The sequence below is a fragment of the Equus caballus genome, chromosome 1 (assembly GCF_041296265.1).
Source record: "Equus caballus isolate H_3958 breed thoroughbred chromosome 1, TB-T2T, whole genome shotgun sequence".
NCBI lineage: Eukaryota > Metazoa > Chordata > Mammalia > Perissodactyla > Equidae > Equus > Equus caballus.
In genome coordinates this window covers 156935064-156949918 of record NC_091684.1, presented here as the reverse complement: position 1 = coordinate 156949918, position 14855 = coordinate 156935064, and the positions used below count along the sequence as shown (strand labels likewise).

General features: G+C 43.0%; 1 protein-coding gene and 1 long non-coding RNA gene across 5 annotated transcripts in view; both read left to right on the top strand.

Annotated features, from left to right (window-relative positions):
• Window positions 1-8665, top strand: part of SQOR (sulfide quinone oxidoreductase) — a 44721-nt gene extending 36056 nt beyond the window's left edge. For 3 of the 4 annotated variants that reach the window (XM_070237142.1, XM_023618171.2, XM_070237135.1), the window contains exons 7-10: window positions 2570-2753; window positions 6564-6631; window positions 6907-7085; window positions 8353-8665. In XM_070237142.1, the coding sequence (XP_070093243.1) occupies window positions 2570-2753; window positions 6564-6631; window positions 6907-7085; window positions 8353-8410 (489 nt within the window). In that variant the 3' untranslated portion in view covers window positions 8411-8665. Of the gene's footprint in view, window positions 1-2139; window positions 2532-2569; window positions 2754-6563; window positions 6632-6906; window positions 7086-8352 lie in introns of those variants that run through there. The other variant, XM_070237143.1, reaches the window with a different exon arrangement.
• A 2323-nt stretch (window positions 8666-10988) lies between these two features.
• Window positions 10989-14640, top strand: LOC138917995 (uncharacterized). The gene is made up of 3 exons (XR_011426742.1): window positions 10989-11146; window positions 11769-11900; window positions 14327-14640. It is a non-coding gene; the product is annotated as an uncharacterized lncRNA (long non-coding RNA).
• Window positions 14641-14855: the final 215 nt, after the last annotated feature.

Here is a 14855-nt window from a genome sequence, read left to right as displayed (position 1 = left end):
CTGGTAGGCTTCTTGGCATTCTGTTAGCAAAAGCCCTCCCTTCTCTCTTAATTAATTAATTATTGGTATGAACTCATGAATTCCTTTTTTCCCCTCAATGGTTTATAATTCATTACCATCCTTAATTATTTTGGTGCTGTAACTGTCCCAGATTTGGTCTTTTATGAACAAAGTGTATGAGCTTGAGTGCATGAGCTTAATTTTGTTATTTAGTCTTTTTTACTTCGGTTCCTGCTGTGCTGTGGATAGCTGAGGTTGCAGACAGGGACTGAGATAAATAAATGATTATTGTTTTCCTAAAGGGTTATAAGGAAAGAAGATATTTGTGCCTCCTTTGAATTATAAGATTTCAGATGAGATTTTCTTTCTGGACCCAATTTCACTCTTAAAATGTGAATTTTAAAAAAATCTATGAAAAGGCTTTAAAGCAGTAGGTCTCAGCCCTGGCTGCACATTGGAATCACCTGAGGGGCTTTAATTATGCTGATACTTGGGTCTAACCCCCAGAAATTCTGATTAATTAGACTGGGATGTGGACTGAGAATTGAGAGTTTCAAAAGTTCCGCTATTGATTCTCATGTACAACCAGGATTGAGAACCACCACTGTAAAAGAATTAAATGCACCCGGTGATCACTTGTAGACAGCTTGTGAACGGCTCCAAATCTCCTAGATTTGTAAAAATCTAAGCCTGTTTTATATCGTGGAGTCCTAGAACGAGAAGGGATTCTGGAGATTATCTGGTAGAATGCCTTTCTTTATAGACAAGCAAGTGCAAGATGAAGTCATTTGTCCGAGTAATAGCATTCTATTTTTCATTGTAAATGAAACTGTCCCTTCAACCAGAGCTTCTAAGACTGTCATCTACAGGTTCCATGTGTCAGAATCACTACAGGATTTTGTTAAAGTGCAGATTCCTGTACTGTACCCAGACCTGCTGGATTGGCAGCTCGGGGGGGTAGGGCCCAGCAGCCTGCATTTTCCACAAGTCTTCCAAATGCTGCTTATAAACATTAAAGTTTGAAAACCACTACTCTGAATAGATTATTTACGTTAGTGAAGGAAAACCAAGTTATTTATCTTATACAGTTTATGGAAAGAATGGATAAAGAACAACATACAACTAAATGCTCAATGTTAATTTTCAATAAATCTATAAAGCAGACTCTAGTATTTCTCTTGTGTAGGATATTAGCTCAAGTAAAACTTCATGTCTCCACAATGATGATGTGGAAATATTTAACTTTCCTTCTAGAAAAGATCTATGGAACTCATGTGTACTTCTGTAACTCAAGCCAATTAACTCAGATAGAGATGACTCTAACAAGATTTAGCTCTCAACTAAAAAAGTGGTTCTAGTTAACTGCAGAATTACAGACATGGCCTTAATAATTTAGCGGATGATGGTTGTTGACCAGTCCATCCATTATTTTGCAGACATGTGCTCAGTCTGCATGTTCGTTAACAGACCCAGCTTCAGGGACCCATGCCCGTAAATATTACCTTGCAGAGGAGCACTGACCATTTGCAGCACATTTTCTGCCTGAAGGTTAATTAAGCTTATAATTATCTGAGAGTGGGAATAAATAGAGGTCACTTCCTAACTCCCCCTGCCATCAATGATTGCCAAGCCCTGATGAAGGCATGGACCTCCTTATGGAAACCAGGGGCTATTGACTATCACAAGTTTGGGATTATCTTAAGATGCTAAAGTTTTCACCATGATGAAATGTTCTGTGCACGTTTAAATCAATTTGAAATTGTTATATGGAGTTTATTAAAACTAAATAAAAAGAATAAAAAAACTGCAAAAATATTACATAAACAAAAAAGAATATTTCATAAACAAAAAAGTTAAATGAGCCATCAAAATCAATCAGGATGGGTCAGTGCACTGTTGCCAAGGGTAACCTTGGTATAGGTATTTGGGAAAAAGTCCACTCTGCCCACTACACTGTTCAGTAAACCCAGTATTCAATCAGACCCCTCTCTCCTCCAAAGTGCTAGCCAATATTCTCACCACCCTTTATTCCATCTTAAATTGGTGTTTCTATGGTTTCCCTTATGTGTTTTGAGAGTTGACCCTATTTTGGAATGATGCTCATTTACCAGCTCCTAACGTGGCCTTTCCAAATTTCAGGGACTCTGAGCACCTCTTTGCAGAATAAAACTGAAGTACCCAACTTCACGAGGCGACAGCTGAGAGTCAGGGAGAGAGCGGCTGAGTTACACCACCCCCTTTGTTTTAGTAATAGTAGAAACATCGATGGATTCTTTCAGAATGTTAGTGAGGTATTTTGGATTCCCAGTATTTCAGATTCCCCCATGCTTACTGCCAAAGGGATCACGTGGACTCTATGGGGAGACCAAGTCAACCGAGAGAATGGTTGTTTTGTCACCATACTGCATGGGAGCATGTAAGATCTTGGAGAGAGTGCGGATCAGTATCAGCACTAATTGTATAGTGCTCTGTGCAGCCATAGTACAGCGTAAGGGAGATGGCAGGAGAGCTTGTGGGGCTGTAGAAATATGGAAAAAAACACAAATTTGGAAGTTCTTCTCTTTTTTAGTATGAAATGCTTCATGTTACACCACCTATGAGCTCACCAGATGTCCTCAAGACGAGTCCTGTGGCTGATGCTGCTGGCTGGGTGGATGTGGATAAAGAAACTCTGCAGCACAGGAGATACCCAAATGTGTTCGGGATTGGGGACTGCACCAATCTTCCGACATCAAAGACAGCTGCTGCAGTAGGTAAGATGACAGCTATGTTTCTTTCCCATTCAAGGTTATGTCACCCTAAGTCACCATCATAACCAAAACAAAAGTTTGGCACAAACAGCATTGCATTAATAATGAGGACACTTCTGTGGCCTAAAAATGACTTTGACCCCCCTGACACAGATGCAAGTTGTCAATGAACCTAGTGTTGTGTGAAGAAGAAAGTATCTGTTGAGTGCTTTGCACAAGAATACATGACCTCATCTGCCTTTTCTAGGTCAGAGAGGCTGTTTACAGGGGAGGAGGCATTAGAGAGAGGGTACCACTTTTCCAGCTCTCAGGAATTCTGTTACTTCTCATACTGCCGCGCTTGCATCTCTGGCCTTCTTCGCCCTTTACACCAGACAAGTTGGCAATTTTTCTTCTGCTTGAAACATCGCAGAGCTGGGGAAACATTTGTTTCCCCAGAAAACACATGCAAGTCAATGAAAGCTTGCAGACCAGAAAATTGTTCTGTTAGGACAAATACAGTGGAGCGTGCCCTGATTGGTTTAAGGCCTCAGCCTGGAAAACTAAATTCTTCACTTCGATGTTCTGCACCAGCAGTGATGGGGAGAACTGCCTTTTAGATTCTGGCCTCGATAGATAGGAACTGTCTTCTTTAGCTGCTATAAAACATAGACCTCCCTGCTGATGGGAGTGGTGGTGTTTTGTGTGAATTAAACACCTGCAGAACATGTGTTACTTTCACTGACTATGTCAACCCGAGAAAGACTTTCTAGGAAATCCACTGAACATCTTTCTCATTATTAGCGGTAATTACCCCTAAACTTTTAATCTCGAAAATGTCAAACCTATGAAAAATTTGAAAGAAAGTACAATCAATACCCATATACCCTCCGCATATTAACCAGTTATTAATATTTTGTGACATTTGCTTTATCACTCTATGTACGTTTTCTTGCTGAGTCATTTGAAAGTAAGTTTTGACATTGTGATACTTTACCCTCAAATACTTCAACCTGCATCTCCTAAGAAAAAGGACTTTCTCCTCTCTGTCCACAACACCATTATCGTGCCCAAGAAATTGAACATTGTATTATAAAATCATCTCATATACAATCCAGTTCAAATTTCTCCAGTTTTCCTAAAAATATCCTTTTATCTCCCTTCTGCTCCCTACACTCCCCTTAAATCCATAAGCTGGTCAAGGGCCACACACTGTATTGGATGTTGTGTTTCTTTGGTTTCCTTTAATCTAGAACAGACCTTCTGACATTTGTTACTTTATTTTCATAACATTGGAATTTTTGAAGAGTCCAGGCCAGTTATGTTGTAGAATATTTCACAATTTAGAATCATCTAGTTGTTTCCTTAAGATTAGGTTCAGGTCATATGTGCCCCTTGGTTCTCTCCACTGTACAAATGTCTTTTCTCTTTGTGATTTATGGGTAGCCGGTGGGGTGACCCTTTGAATTTACATTTCTCTTAATGTGAGTCGGCTGATTTTATGTGTGGAAAATATATAATTCCTGTGATGTGTGTGAGGCCCAGATTACCCAACTTTTGGCCTACTTCAAATAAACATACATTTAGTTCAGTGTTCCAAATGGATAATATTAAATATGGTAACAAAAAGTTATGGGTGAAAAGTCTTGCTCCCAGCCTGCCTTCCGTCTGCTCAGCTCCTACATTCCCCCTGACCATGTGGAGAGTGTCTTTGTTGTTTTTACATGTTTTTTTTTTTTTTTTTTTACAATTTGTATTCTGTTATATGGTTGCTCCAGAATTTATTAAGAAGTCCACACTTAATTTGTATTTGTGCTGTTTCCAACTCATTTTTATTTCCAACAGTCCTGCAGTGAATGCTCTTCCTTGTATGTCATTTCACAGGTGTGAAAGTCTCTTTGCTCTTCTCTGTAGTGTCTACAGAACAATAGTCCTGGCTCTCCCCAAGCCAAGTGGATCTGCATTTCTCACTAGGTTCTTCTCCCCAAGTCCCCTGAGTATCCCAAGGCCATGCTTGCATTTGTTCCACAAATCCATCCTTACTTGCCACCAGCCAGGTGTCTTACCTCAATCCGGACCACTATGCTTTTGTGAGCCAGACCCCATCTTACCACACTGAATCAGACTTTTCTGCAGCTCATGCCTCTTCCTCTGCTTTTCCCTGCCCTGAGATTCTGCCTTCATTACCCACAGCACAGCCAAGACCAGGATGTGGCATTTAACAAAAGTTGACGAAGGCTTGGGCATAACAGAAGGGGATTAAAACAGAAACAAAACCAACTCACATACGCCTCCACACACGTACACCTTCAACCTGGGCAGTGTGAGTGCCTAACCTCTCGGAAGCAGGTGGCACCCACTGGCCAACTTCTCTCCTTTTCTGTGGGCCTTGATGCCCTGCTGCAGCGGCCCCTGGGGTCTTCTGAGTCCAGATTCCAAACTCTTTATGGTCCTCAAAGAGGAACAAAGTTTTCCAAAAGGAAAATATGATCATTAGGGCATATTACCTGGGCCACAGTGAAGACAACTAGTTATATTTTTAAACAGAGTTATTTACTCCTCAGTTTTTGAACTCCCTCATTCCAAAAAAAAAATTCATTTCTCTTTTGATTTGGGCGTGAGAAAACCACAGCCTGCTGGGCAGATGCACCTGCTGCCTGCTTTTGTACAGCTGGCTGAGGACGTTTTCTACCAATGAACATTTATAATCGATTTGATGGTAGGAAACAATAACTCCTTTTCTTATCCTAAGAAAAAGAAGTCCATTCTTCTCATTAGTAGACCTGTATTACAAAAATTATTATATTTTGAATTTTTGTTAATATAATTTTTTATTTTCTCTCTTGTTACATAATATCTTTGATTTTTGCCTCTCGGCCTGCAAGGTCTAAATTTTTCTTTACAGAAAAAATTTGCTGACCTCTGATTTCAGGGATTGCAAAATAACCACTTTACTGATCATTTTACAGTATAAAGGTAACCTATTTTTCCTCAAAAGTAAATCCAGTCTTCCACCTCTGGAGACACAAACTGCTTGTATTTGTAAAAGGGCAGGTTTAAGTATTCAGAATTGAGCACAGCCTAGGATTAGATGATATTAAGGAATTATTGTAGTATTTTGCATGTAAAAATGCTATAGTGTTTGTGTCTAAAAAATTCCTCATCTATTAGAGATATACGCAGACATATTTATGGGTGAATTGTTATGATTTGCTCTAAAAATACTCTAAGAAAAAAGAAAACTCATGTATGATGGGATAGATGAAACAAGAACTGCAGAGTTTGAAAATTTTCATAAGGAAAAAGGCAGTCTCCCACTCTTGCCATCAAAGACTAAAAACATCCATCTGTCTGTCTGTCTATATCTGGTCCAGCCTCAGCCAGAGCAGTCCAGTAGAGAGGAAAGCTCAGTGTGTTGCCTAATTGGATATACCTGGGGCTACCAAGCTAGGCTGTCTGAATAGGGATACAGGGACATCCCAGATGGCTAGGGCATGCTGGGCACACAGTCCAAGCTGACACCATCGACCCCTAGGAGGAGGCGGGGTAGGGTTGGGGAGGACCACCCTTCTAGTCCCCTCATTCAAAATTGCCAGAGGGAGCTGGCTCTTCAGTTTCAAACTTAAGGAGACATCTGTGAGGGCCTTTGGTGTACTGAAGAACCCCTTCGAGCAGCCAGAACTTTGAGTGGTAAGAAGGGTCGTGGTCTAGTTAAATCTAAAGGGATGGGGAATGGAGCTTTCTTAACTGGTTCCTGTGAAAGTTATTTGCAAATTAGTTTTCATGGAAAATCTGGATGCTTATATTTTTCTGACTTTTCCATTTCTCTTATAGCTGCCCAGTCAGGAATACTTGACAGAACAATTTCTCGGATTATGAAGAATCAAACCCCAAGGAAGAAGGTTTGTGTGCCTTGGAAGAATCACTGTCCTAATTATTGTCTTCCATTCTGCATGGAAACAGGGTTTTGCCACTTTCTTAGTTTCTGTACTACAGGCAGTGATTTTTGGAATTAGTATATTTTTTGTTATATAATTTCCATTTTTCATTGTACAAAATATTAGAATATACAAAAAGAAAAAACTTGCAACTTCTCAGAGTAAATAATAATTTCTAAAGTGTCTATATGATACTATGAAAAAAGCCACTTTCTAACTCAGTCCCATTACAATTTTAGTATGATGGCTACACATCGTGTCCCCTCGTGACTGGCTACAACCGTGTGATTCTTGCTGAGTTTGATTACAACGGTCAGCCACTGGAAACCTTTCCCTTTGACCAGAGCAAAGAGCGACTTACCATGTACTTCATGAAGGCCAACATGATGCCATTCCTGTACTGGAACATGATGCTAAGGTAAGTGCATCGCCTGGGGTAGAGGATGCCTTTTAGCATATTGCACCCACTTGTGCAGGGTGGTTGTTTTGAGGGCGCCTTCCAGCTTTGGGAGAAACCATGACCCAAAGCAGGACTGACAAACGGGATCCACCTTGCTGTCCCATTTCTCACGGATTAGTAAGGGCAGCCTGTGAAGGATTCTGAAGCCTCAGCCAGACTTGGTGGGAAGAGGCTGCCTGGGTGAGGGAAAGGCTGTGGCACATCTACCACCCACAGGGGACATGGCCTCTTCTCTACATTATTGGCAGTGACCATGCCTTTTGTCTTCCATGTTCTGGCTCTCTCTAGCTGCTGGATAAATAATAATAATAATCATAGTAAATCACTTTCACATGTCACATACTTTTTCATCTGCTACCTTACTTTTGTTTTTATTATAAGAAAAATAAAACAGTGATTAAAAGCATAAGCTTTGCAGTCAGACCTGTGTTTGACTCATGTGTCTGCCATTTACTAGCTGTGTGTTCTAGGGCAAGTTGCTTAAACTCTCTGTGCTTAGGTTTATTATCTATAAAATGAAAGTTACATTGCCTACCTCACAGGATGGGGATTAATGAGATAACACATAAAACACAGCTACATAGTAGGCATTCAATAAGCAAATAGAGTAATAAAAATTAATAATTCCTCTTCTTTGTTCCAAAAAATAAAGCTCTCATTTGACTTCTCCAAACCCCTGTGAGATAGGTAATTCATGATATCTACACTACTGGTTTTCAACCAGGGTGATTTTGCCCCCCAGGGGGCATTTGGCAATATCTGGAGACATATTTGGTTGTCACGCTGGAGGGGATGCTACTAGCTCCTAGTGAGCAGAGGCTAGGGATGCTGCTAAACATCCTACAAGGCAAGGACAGTCCCTACAACAAAAATATCTAGTCCAAATTGTCAGTAGAGCTGAGGTTGAGAAACCCTGACATATACTTAACTTCTGAGCAAATGAGCGTAGAGAAGATTGCAGTTTGAATGTATTAGAGGCTTCATACAGGTTTTTGAACTGAGTCAGCTTATCCAGGCTCACATATCAAGTCAGTGTCAAAGCCAGGACCCAAAGCAGGATGTCCCTTCCTTGTCACGGGATCTTTCTACCTCACTAAAGAAATCTTGCTTTATGTGCTAATAATCATGCTCTGTGAGCAGTCTGCCTTCCCTTTCAACATCCTGCTGGCTGAAGTCACCCCCACCTTTTCTGAGGCAAATCTCTTTTCCATGTCATTTCTTGCAGGGGTTACTGGGGAGGACCAGCCTTCCTGCGGAAGTTGCTCCATCTGGGTATGAGTTAAGGATGGTTCAACACTTGCTCTCCTTGGATGGCGTCTGGATAAAAATCACAGTCACTGATTGACCAGGAGCAGCATTAAGAACTCAAAACCTAACCCATGAAGAGTTTACTGCTGGATCATGGTGACCAAATGCCTCCCTTTTCAGTACCTGGATAGCCACCCTGCGGGTTGCCCAGGATGAGCTCGGTTCTTCAGAATATCCAAATGAAAGAATGGACTTCTATTTTTGAAATAAAAACTTGTCATTGATTGAGAGTCTATGAGAAAACTTTATCTTGACTAGTGGAATGAAAAGTTACAGCACTTGGGGGGGAAAAGATGGTGGCGGTGGGATAGTGTGCCTGTTACCTCCTATAAGTATTCAAGTGATAGCTGGCATAATTTCACCAGAGCCTGTTTGGATTCACAGAAAACAAGAGTCATTCCAGGGAGAATATTATTTCAAACAGTGTGTGAGAGCCCTGAGCACACACTGCTTCGAACTCCTGCTGGGGAGGTACCACAGACTGAGATCCCGCTGCTGGCCCTCTGCTCCACCACTGTGTTTGTGCTGAGCTCGTGCTTTCTCCAATCAGTGATGACGCAGTGGGGTGCTAGTGCTGGCCCATTCCTGTAGGATGTGGGACTCCTCTATCCAGTGACTGGCTCCAGGATTCCCCATCAGCCTGGCTGAAACTCTCTTAGAACTGCGTCACCTCTGAGGTTCTCTTTCCCCAAGCCTCCCTTCTCCCAGCTCCTCCCTCCTCCCCCCTCCTCCTTTCCCAGGTGTCTCACCTGCATCTGGTCTGAAGCGCTCCCTGCCTTCTCCTGTTCCTTCTTCTTCAGACTTCACAGACATTTCCCCCACTAAATCTCTTGCAAATCTAATTCTCTCATTGCACCTGCTTCTCAGAGGACTAACATACGGTGAGAATGGGGTTAGAGGAATTCTGATATATGTGGCAAATGTTTGCTTGATTCAGTCCCAATTTTGGCCAATAACATTTTGAATGAGTTCACACTGGAAATATTGCAGAAAATAGTTTCCATTTATTTGAAGTTCAGCAGTGGCTTCGAAATCATTTGTTCCCAATCAGCTTATTTGTAGAAGCTTACAGTTTCAGTTCAATCTGGTGTTTTAAAGCTTCGTACATTTCATGTCAATTTATAAACTCCACCAAAGGGAAATGGATGTCAGTCTACACAATGCCTTCAATTTTTATAATGGTTTGGAGTTCAAGAAACCTAAATTGTTATGGAGTTTAGGTAACAGTGTTGCCTAGGATTGCCAAGTCTTGCCAAGTTTCTTCTTGCCAAGAAACCAATTCTCTGGTTTCCTGGAGTTCTGATGACTTGAGAAACTCTGCTCAGGCGTTCATTCATTAATTCAACACATACTTACTACCTTCCAAGAACTATCCTGAACCAGGAGGTGCCGTGGTGAACCAGACAGACAAGGACCTGCCCACGTTTTGTGGTTCCTGGGATCATTTCCTCTCCTTCTTTTCCTGGGATGCCAGGGAGCTTGCTGGAGCAGGCCTTGGTTTGATTTGGAAAGTAGAGTTTCTTTAGTGGCATACATTCTGGGAGAGAACAGGGTACCACCCTAGCAGCACACCCCTAACCTGGCAATAGGAGTGGAAGATGTTTTCCAGGTGACCATATATCCTGGTTTGTCGGGGATATTCCTATTTAACATCGGTTATCGTGGCATAGCTATTAATAGCGCCCCCTTTCACTCTCCGAAATGCCCTCTTTGGAAAATAGATGATACTGACCACTCTAGCGATCACACTCACCCCGCTCCCGCCTCCCCAGTCCTAGAATGGGAGAGCAGTGCTACAAAAGCTGCTCATCATCTTGTTTGCTTTCCTGCGATGCTCATGAAACAAGCAGAGGTGGGATGATTCCGCCCTGTTCTCTGGGTCCCTCTGCCTTTACCGAGTTCCTGTCTGAGCCACTGTAGCCTGGCTCCTGGTGGGCTGCTCACTCTCACAGGCATGTGAGTCAGGGAGAGCTAGGGGCTATTTGCCCCATTGATCTTCCTCTGCAAGGTCCAAGAAGTCCTGGGAATAACTAGCCATGAATCTCTCCGTAGATGTGGACAAAAGTGCCCACAAGGTGGGTTTCTGCATTTTCAGAGAATGGGGCTGTGATTCTGGGAATAGCTGAGGCTCCGGGTCGAGACTTTAAAATCCCTCATGGGGTGAACCAGAGCCTCCTGGGTCTGTTTATGATCATGCATTCTGAACAAAACTTCAAGCATCAGGGAATCGCTTCTGGGTTCACGTGACGCTGGGCAGAATTGATTGCCAAGGCTGGAGGGAGCAGTAACCACTATTGGCCAGTATATTGGTCTCCAGCTTTCATTCCTCTGAGCTGGGAAAGATCAGAAATGTGCTGGAATTCCAGAAAAGCTTGGCTTTTGAAGCTTATCCCCTTAACCACAAATGTGAGGTTGGCCAAGGGAGAGGTCTTCCCTTGGGACTGCCTCCTTATTAGGAGCTGGCAGCAGGAAGAGGGGGTAAACCAGGATAGGGACAAGGGTGGGTGGTTTCTCCAAGGGTGGAGCCTCGGGGTGGGTGAAGCTGTGGGTTCCACCCTGCGGAGGGCTCAGACTTGGAGGCTGATGCCTTCAGAGTCCAGAAGTGACACTGGGCTAGGACTGCTGACTTGGGAAATCCCTCCCCAGTCCCCACCCCTTGTCGTCTGAGCTGCTTCCCAGAAATTGACATCCTGCCTTGGCGTCAGCCCTGGGTGAGCTGGGGGTGTAATAACAGAGTTGGCATGGCAGCTTAGGGACACTGGGGTACAGGGAGAGAAGTGAGGCTTAAGTCAGCAGGGGGAACACTGGGTTTCAGAGTTAGCAGATTTTTTTTGGTATTGAAAACATTTTTAGTGTGTTTTTTTAATGTCTAACTTTTGTAGAAAATTTAGAGAACAGAGATAAACAAAAGGAATACAAATCACTCCAAATCCGTCACCGAGTTATAACAACTAAAACATCTTGGTGTCTCTTTCTCTATCGACCCAACATTATTACATGTAAAGTTCCTGAAAACAAATAAGATCATACTGTAAGTCGTGTTTTGTGGTTTATACTTAATATGTGTTGAAGACACGGTGGTTGGTCGTAGAGAGGAGAAGGAGATGGGTGAGTAATTACTCAAGGAGCGCAGACCACTAATTAATTAATGTAACAAATGTGTGCCATGTGCCTAGTCGGTTATTGGGATACGGTTGGCACCGGATGCTTTTCTCACATAATCCTACAGTGATCCTATGACTAAAATTATCAAAGACGTGGAATCTTATTCTTTTTGAGGAAGGTGTCTTTTTGTAATGCAATGTTTAAGAGTAGCTCCTCTGATTGTTTCAGTGCTCTGGATAACTCCAGTCTCATTTTAAAACAAAATCCTCTCTTCACACCGAGAGCACAGATGGAGCTTCTATTCGGGATGGGCTCCTTGCGATCGTTTCTGGCAGGGAAGGAACAGGAGACATGCTTTGGGTAAGATGAGGCTTTCTGAATGGAATGATAAAAACCAGGGCTCTCTGGTTAGGTTAACTGCCAACTAGCTAAGGAGATTTCTTTTCCCCCTGCTGCAGAAAGTCAAGGTTAACACTTTGAGCAGACAGGGAGAAAGGTCACAAGAGACAGTTGAGAAAGACAGATGGTGAAATACGGAAGAGTTTTCTCCCCCAATATTGATTTTTAAAAAGTACCTTCCTCGGAGTAGAGCGTGCTGTGAAGAACCCTGAATTAAGCTATGACTTTCCATATTGGCGCGCAGTAGAGCTCCTGCGATTGCATCCCTCAGGTACAATTCGGGGCCACTCCCACACCCACAGGGGGACAGAGGTGCCGAAAGGCAGGAACTCTGGCGCCATGCTGGCACGAGCTGGGTTTGGATCCTCTTGAGGGACAGCCCAACGGAACACAGGATGTGGAGCCACAGACCTGGATTCGGGTCCTGGCTCTCCCACCGACAGCGCCTCATAGCATCCAACTCAAGCATTTTCATCACCACTTTCTCCCTGTAGAGTGGGTAATAATACCTATGCCACAGAGTCGATGTAAGCTTTAAATGAAATGAGGTACAGCTTTTAGCAGTTTGGCACCTAGCCTGTAGCTATCATTGTTGTTGTTAACTCCAGCAGTCGAATGAAGCACTCAGAAAATACAATTTCTCCTTAGACAAGAAATTCCTGCCTGTCTGGGAGAAATGGGGTCACGACAGGAGCCTCCAACATGCTTGTTCTAACTGGAAGGCATGTGGATTCTATTACTTGGTCCCACCCCATCTTCCTGCCTCATTTCAACAGACTTGGAGACTTGGGAAACTGCCAGCATTACAGATTAACCAATGTGGGGTAGTGACTAAGAGTCCGGATCTGGATCCAGCCTGCCTGGGCTAGAATCTCAGATCTGCCTCTCGCTGGCTGTGTGACCTAGGGGAAGTCACTGAAACTCTCTGGGTCCCTGCTTTATTATCTATAAAATTGACACTATAATAATGTTTACCTTAGTGGGTTATTGTGAGGGTTCTTACCTAGTGCCCACTGAATACCAAGCATTGTTCTAAGTATAAGCTATTATTAATTGCCCAAGTCAATCGAAAATCGACTGGCTGCTTCCTTGTTAACTTGTAATGAGGTATCTCATAGAAACTGAGAGGCTCCTTTATGGGAGAGGTCCTGTGGGCAGCTGGTCTGACCCAAGGTGTGTGGATTCTGGTTAGTTGAGATCACAGAAGGCCCTTTGTAGTCAAGCTTTCTTGATCTCAATCAATCTCTCTCTCTCCAGGGTATATAAATACATATGATAGACACATACTTTGGATATACTATTGGTTACAGGGGCCCAATGACTGTAAGAATTCCATATCAATTGCTCCCACAAACATTTTTAGGGCATCTAATATACACAAGGCCCTGGGGATTCAGAGAGGCAAGCCCCTGTCCTCAGTGAGCTCTGTTCGATTACTTATGTGAAGTCTCACGATAGATGTGCCACCTCTGTGTGGTTGTAGCATTCAGAATATGCCACTGACTTACACCAGGCATTCAGGGAAAACATCTAGAAGAAGGTAAAGTTCGAGTTGAGTCCCTGTATTACCCAGGACTCATTTGGTTCCAAGCGACAGAAATTTAACCCTAATAAGCCTGAGCAGAAAAGGAGAACTTACTGACTCCTGTGACTGGGAAATTTGGGGGTAGACTTCAGGCTTGGCTAGATCTAGGAGTCAAATAATATAATCAAGATGCTCTCTCTTTTCATCTCAGTCTCAATTCTTTTCCCTCTGAGTCACTCTTCTATGACAGACAGGCTTTCTCACTATGGCCTGGGGAGAGGGCTACCTGCATGTCCTCCTGGCTTGGCCTCCCTGGAAGAAAAAAAAGAACTTTGCTTTCTAAATGTCCATAGACCAGTTCTGGGGAGGATTATGATTATCACCCAATATACAAATAAATGTGCGTCCCTGGTCTGAATGAGCACAGGGATTGGTCTTCTTTTGTTCAGTGCTGTATTAGTAGTACCTAGAACAGCACGTGTAATCTAGAACAGCACATAGTGAGTTCTCAGTGAATATTTGTTAACGGAACTAACCAGCTAAATTTTGGCCATATGCCCATTTCATATCTGGGGGAGTGGGGTTTGTACCAAAAGAAGGAGATTGGTAGAAAAATGTTCTGAGCAGCCCAAACCATTATTACCTCTGTGGTCCTGAAACACGAGCAAGACTTGGCCAGGAGTGGAAGAATGGAAGCTTTCTAGGCATAGGGAACAGTATGTGCAAAGGGACGGAGGTGGGAAGATGCTGGAACTATGGGTAATTTGGTATGGATAGAATATTGGACCACAAGACAGGGTAGGAAAGGGGCTTATGGAGGATCGTGGGTTGGGATTTCTTATGTTGCTCTTTGTTCCTCCAGGTCCGCCTTCCACCTTCTGTACCCTGTGCTCTGCCCTGGGAGGCTGACCGGCATGGGTGGTGTGAATCATTTCTCTTCCTTTCTGGTTTCTGGTTGGGTCTGGCCAGTGGAGGCTGTTAGTAGGAGATGGGAGAGAGGGAGGAGAAAGGTGGGGCCTTTAACTCCTCTGGCTCCCTCCCTGCAGGGCTGTCTTGGCTACATGATGAGATAAGATAAGAACAGAAATGGAGAGTAAGAGTTTATGCACTTTCATAGCAGTGTGACAGATATTTTATATCTGTTGAATCTAATAAAAAAAAACTTGGGCTTGTATTATGTGTGTGTTTTCAAATTTCATTTTTTTCTAATAATTTTTTATTGTATTTTACAAAAGTACTAGTCTGAGAAGAATTAGATTTCAAAAAAAAAATCAAACAAAATGAAAACAAAACCCCCCAACAGGGCCCTTCAGCACAGATGGTTGGTGGAGCCCCACTCCGCACGTCGTCTCCTTAGGGCTCTGACGACCGCTGCCTGCTCCCACCCCGGT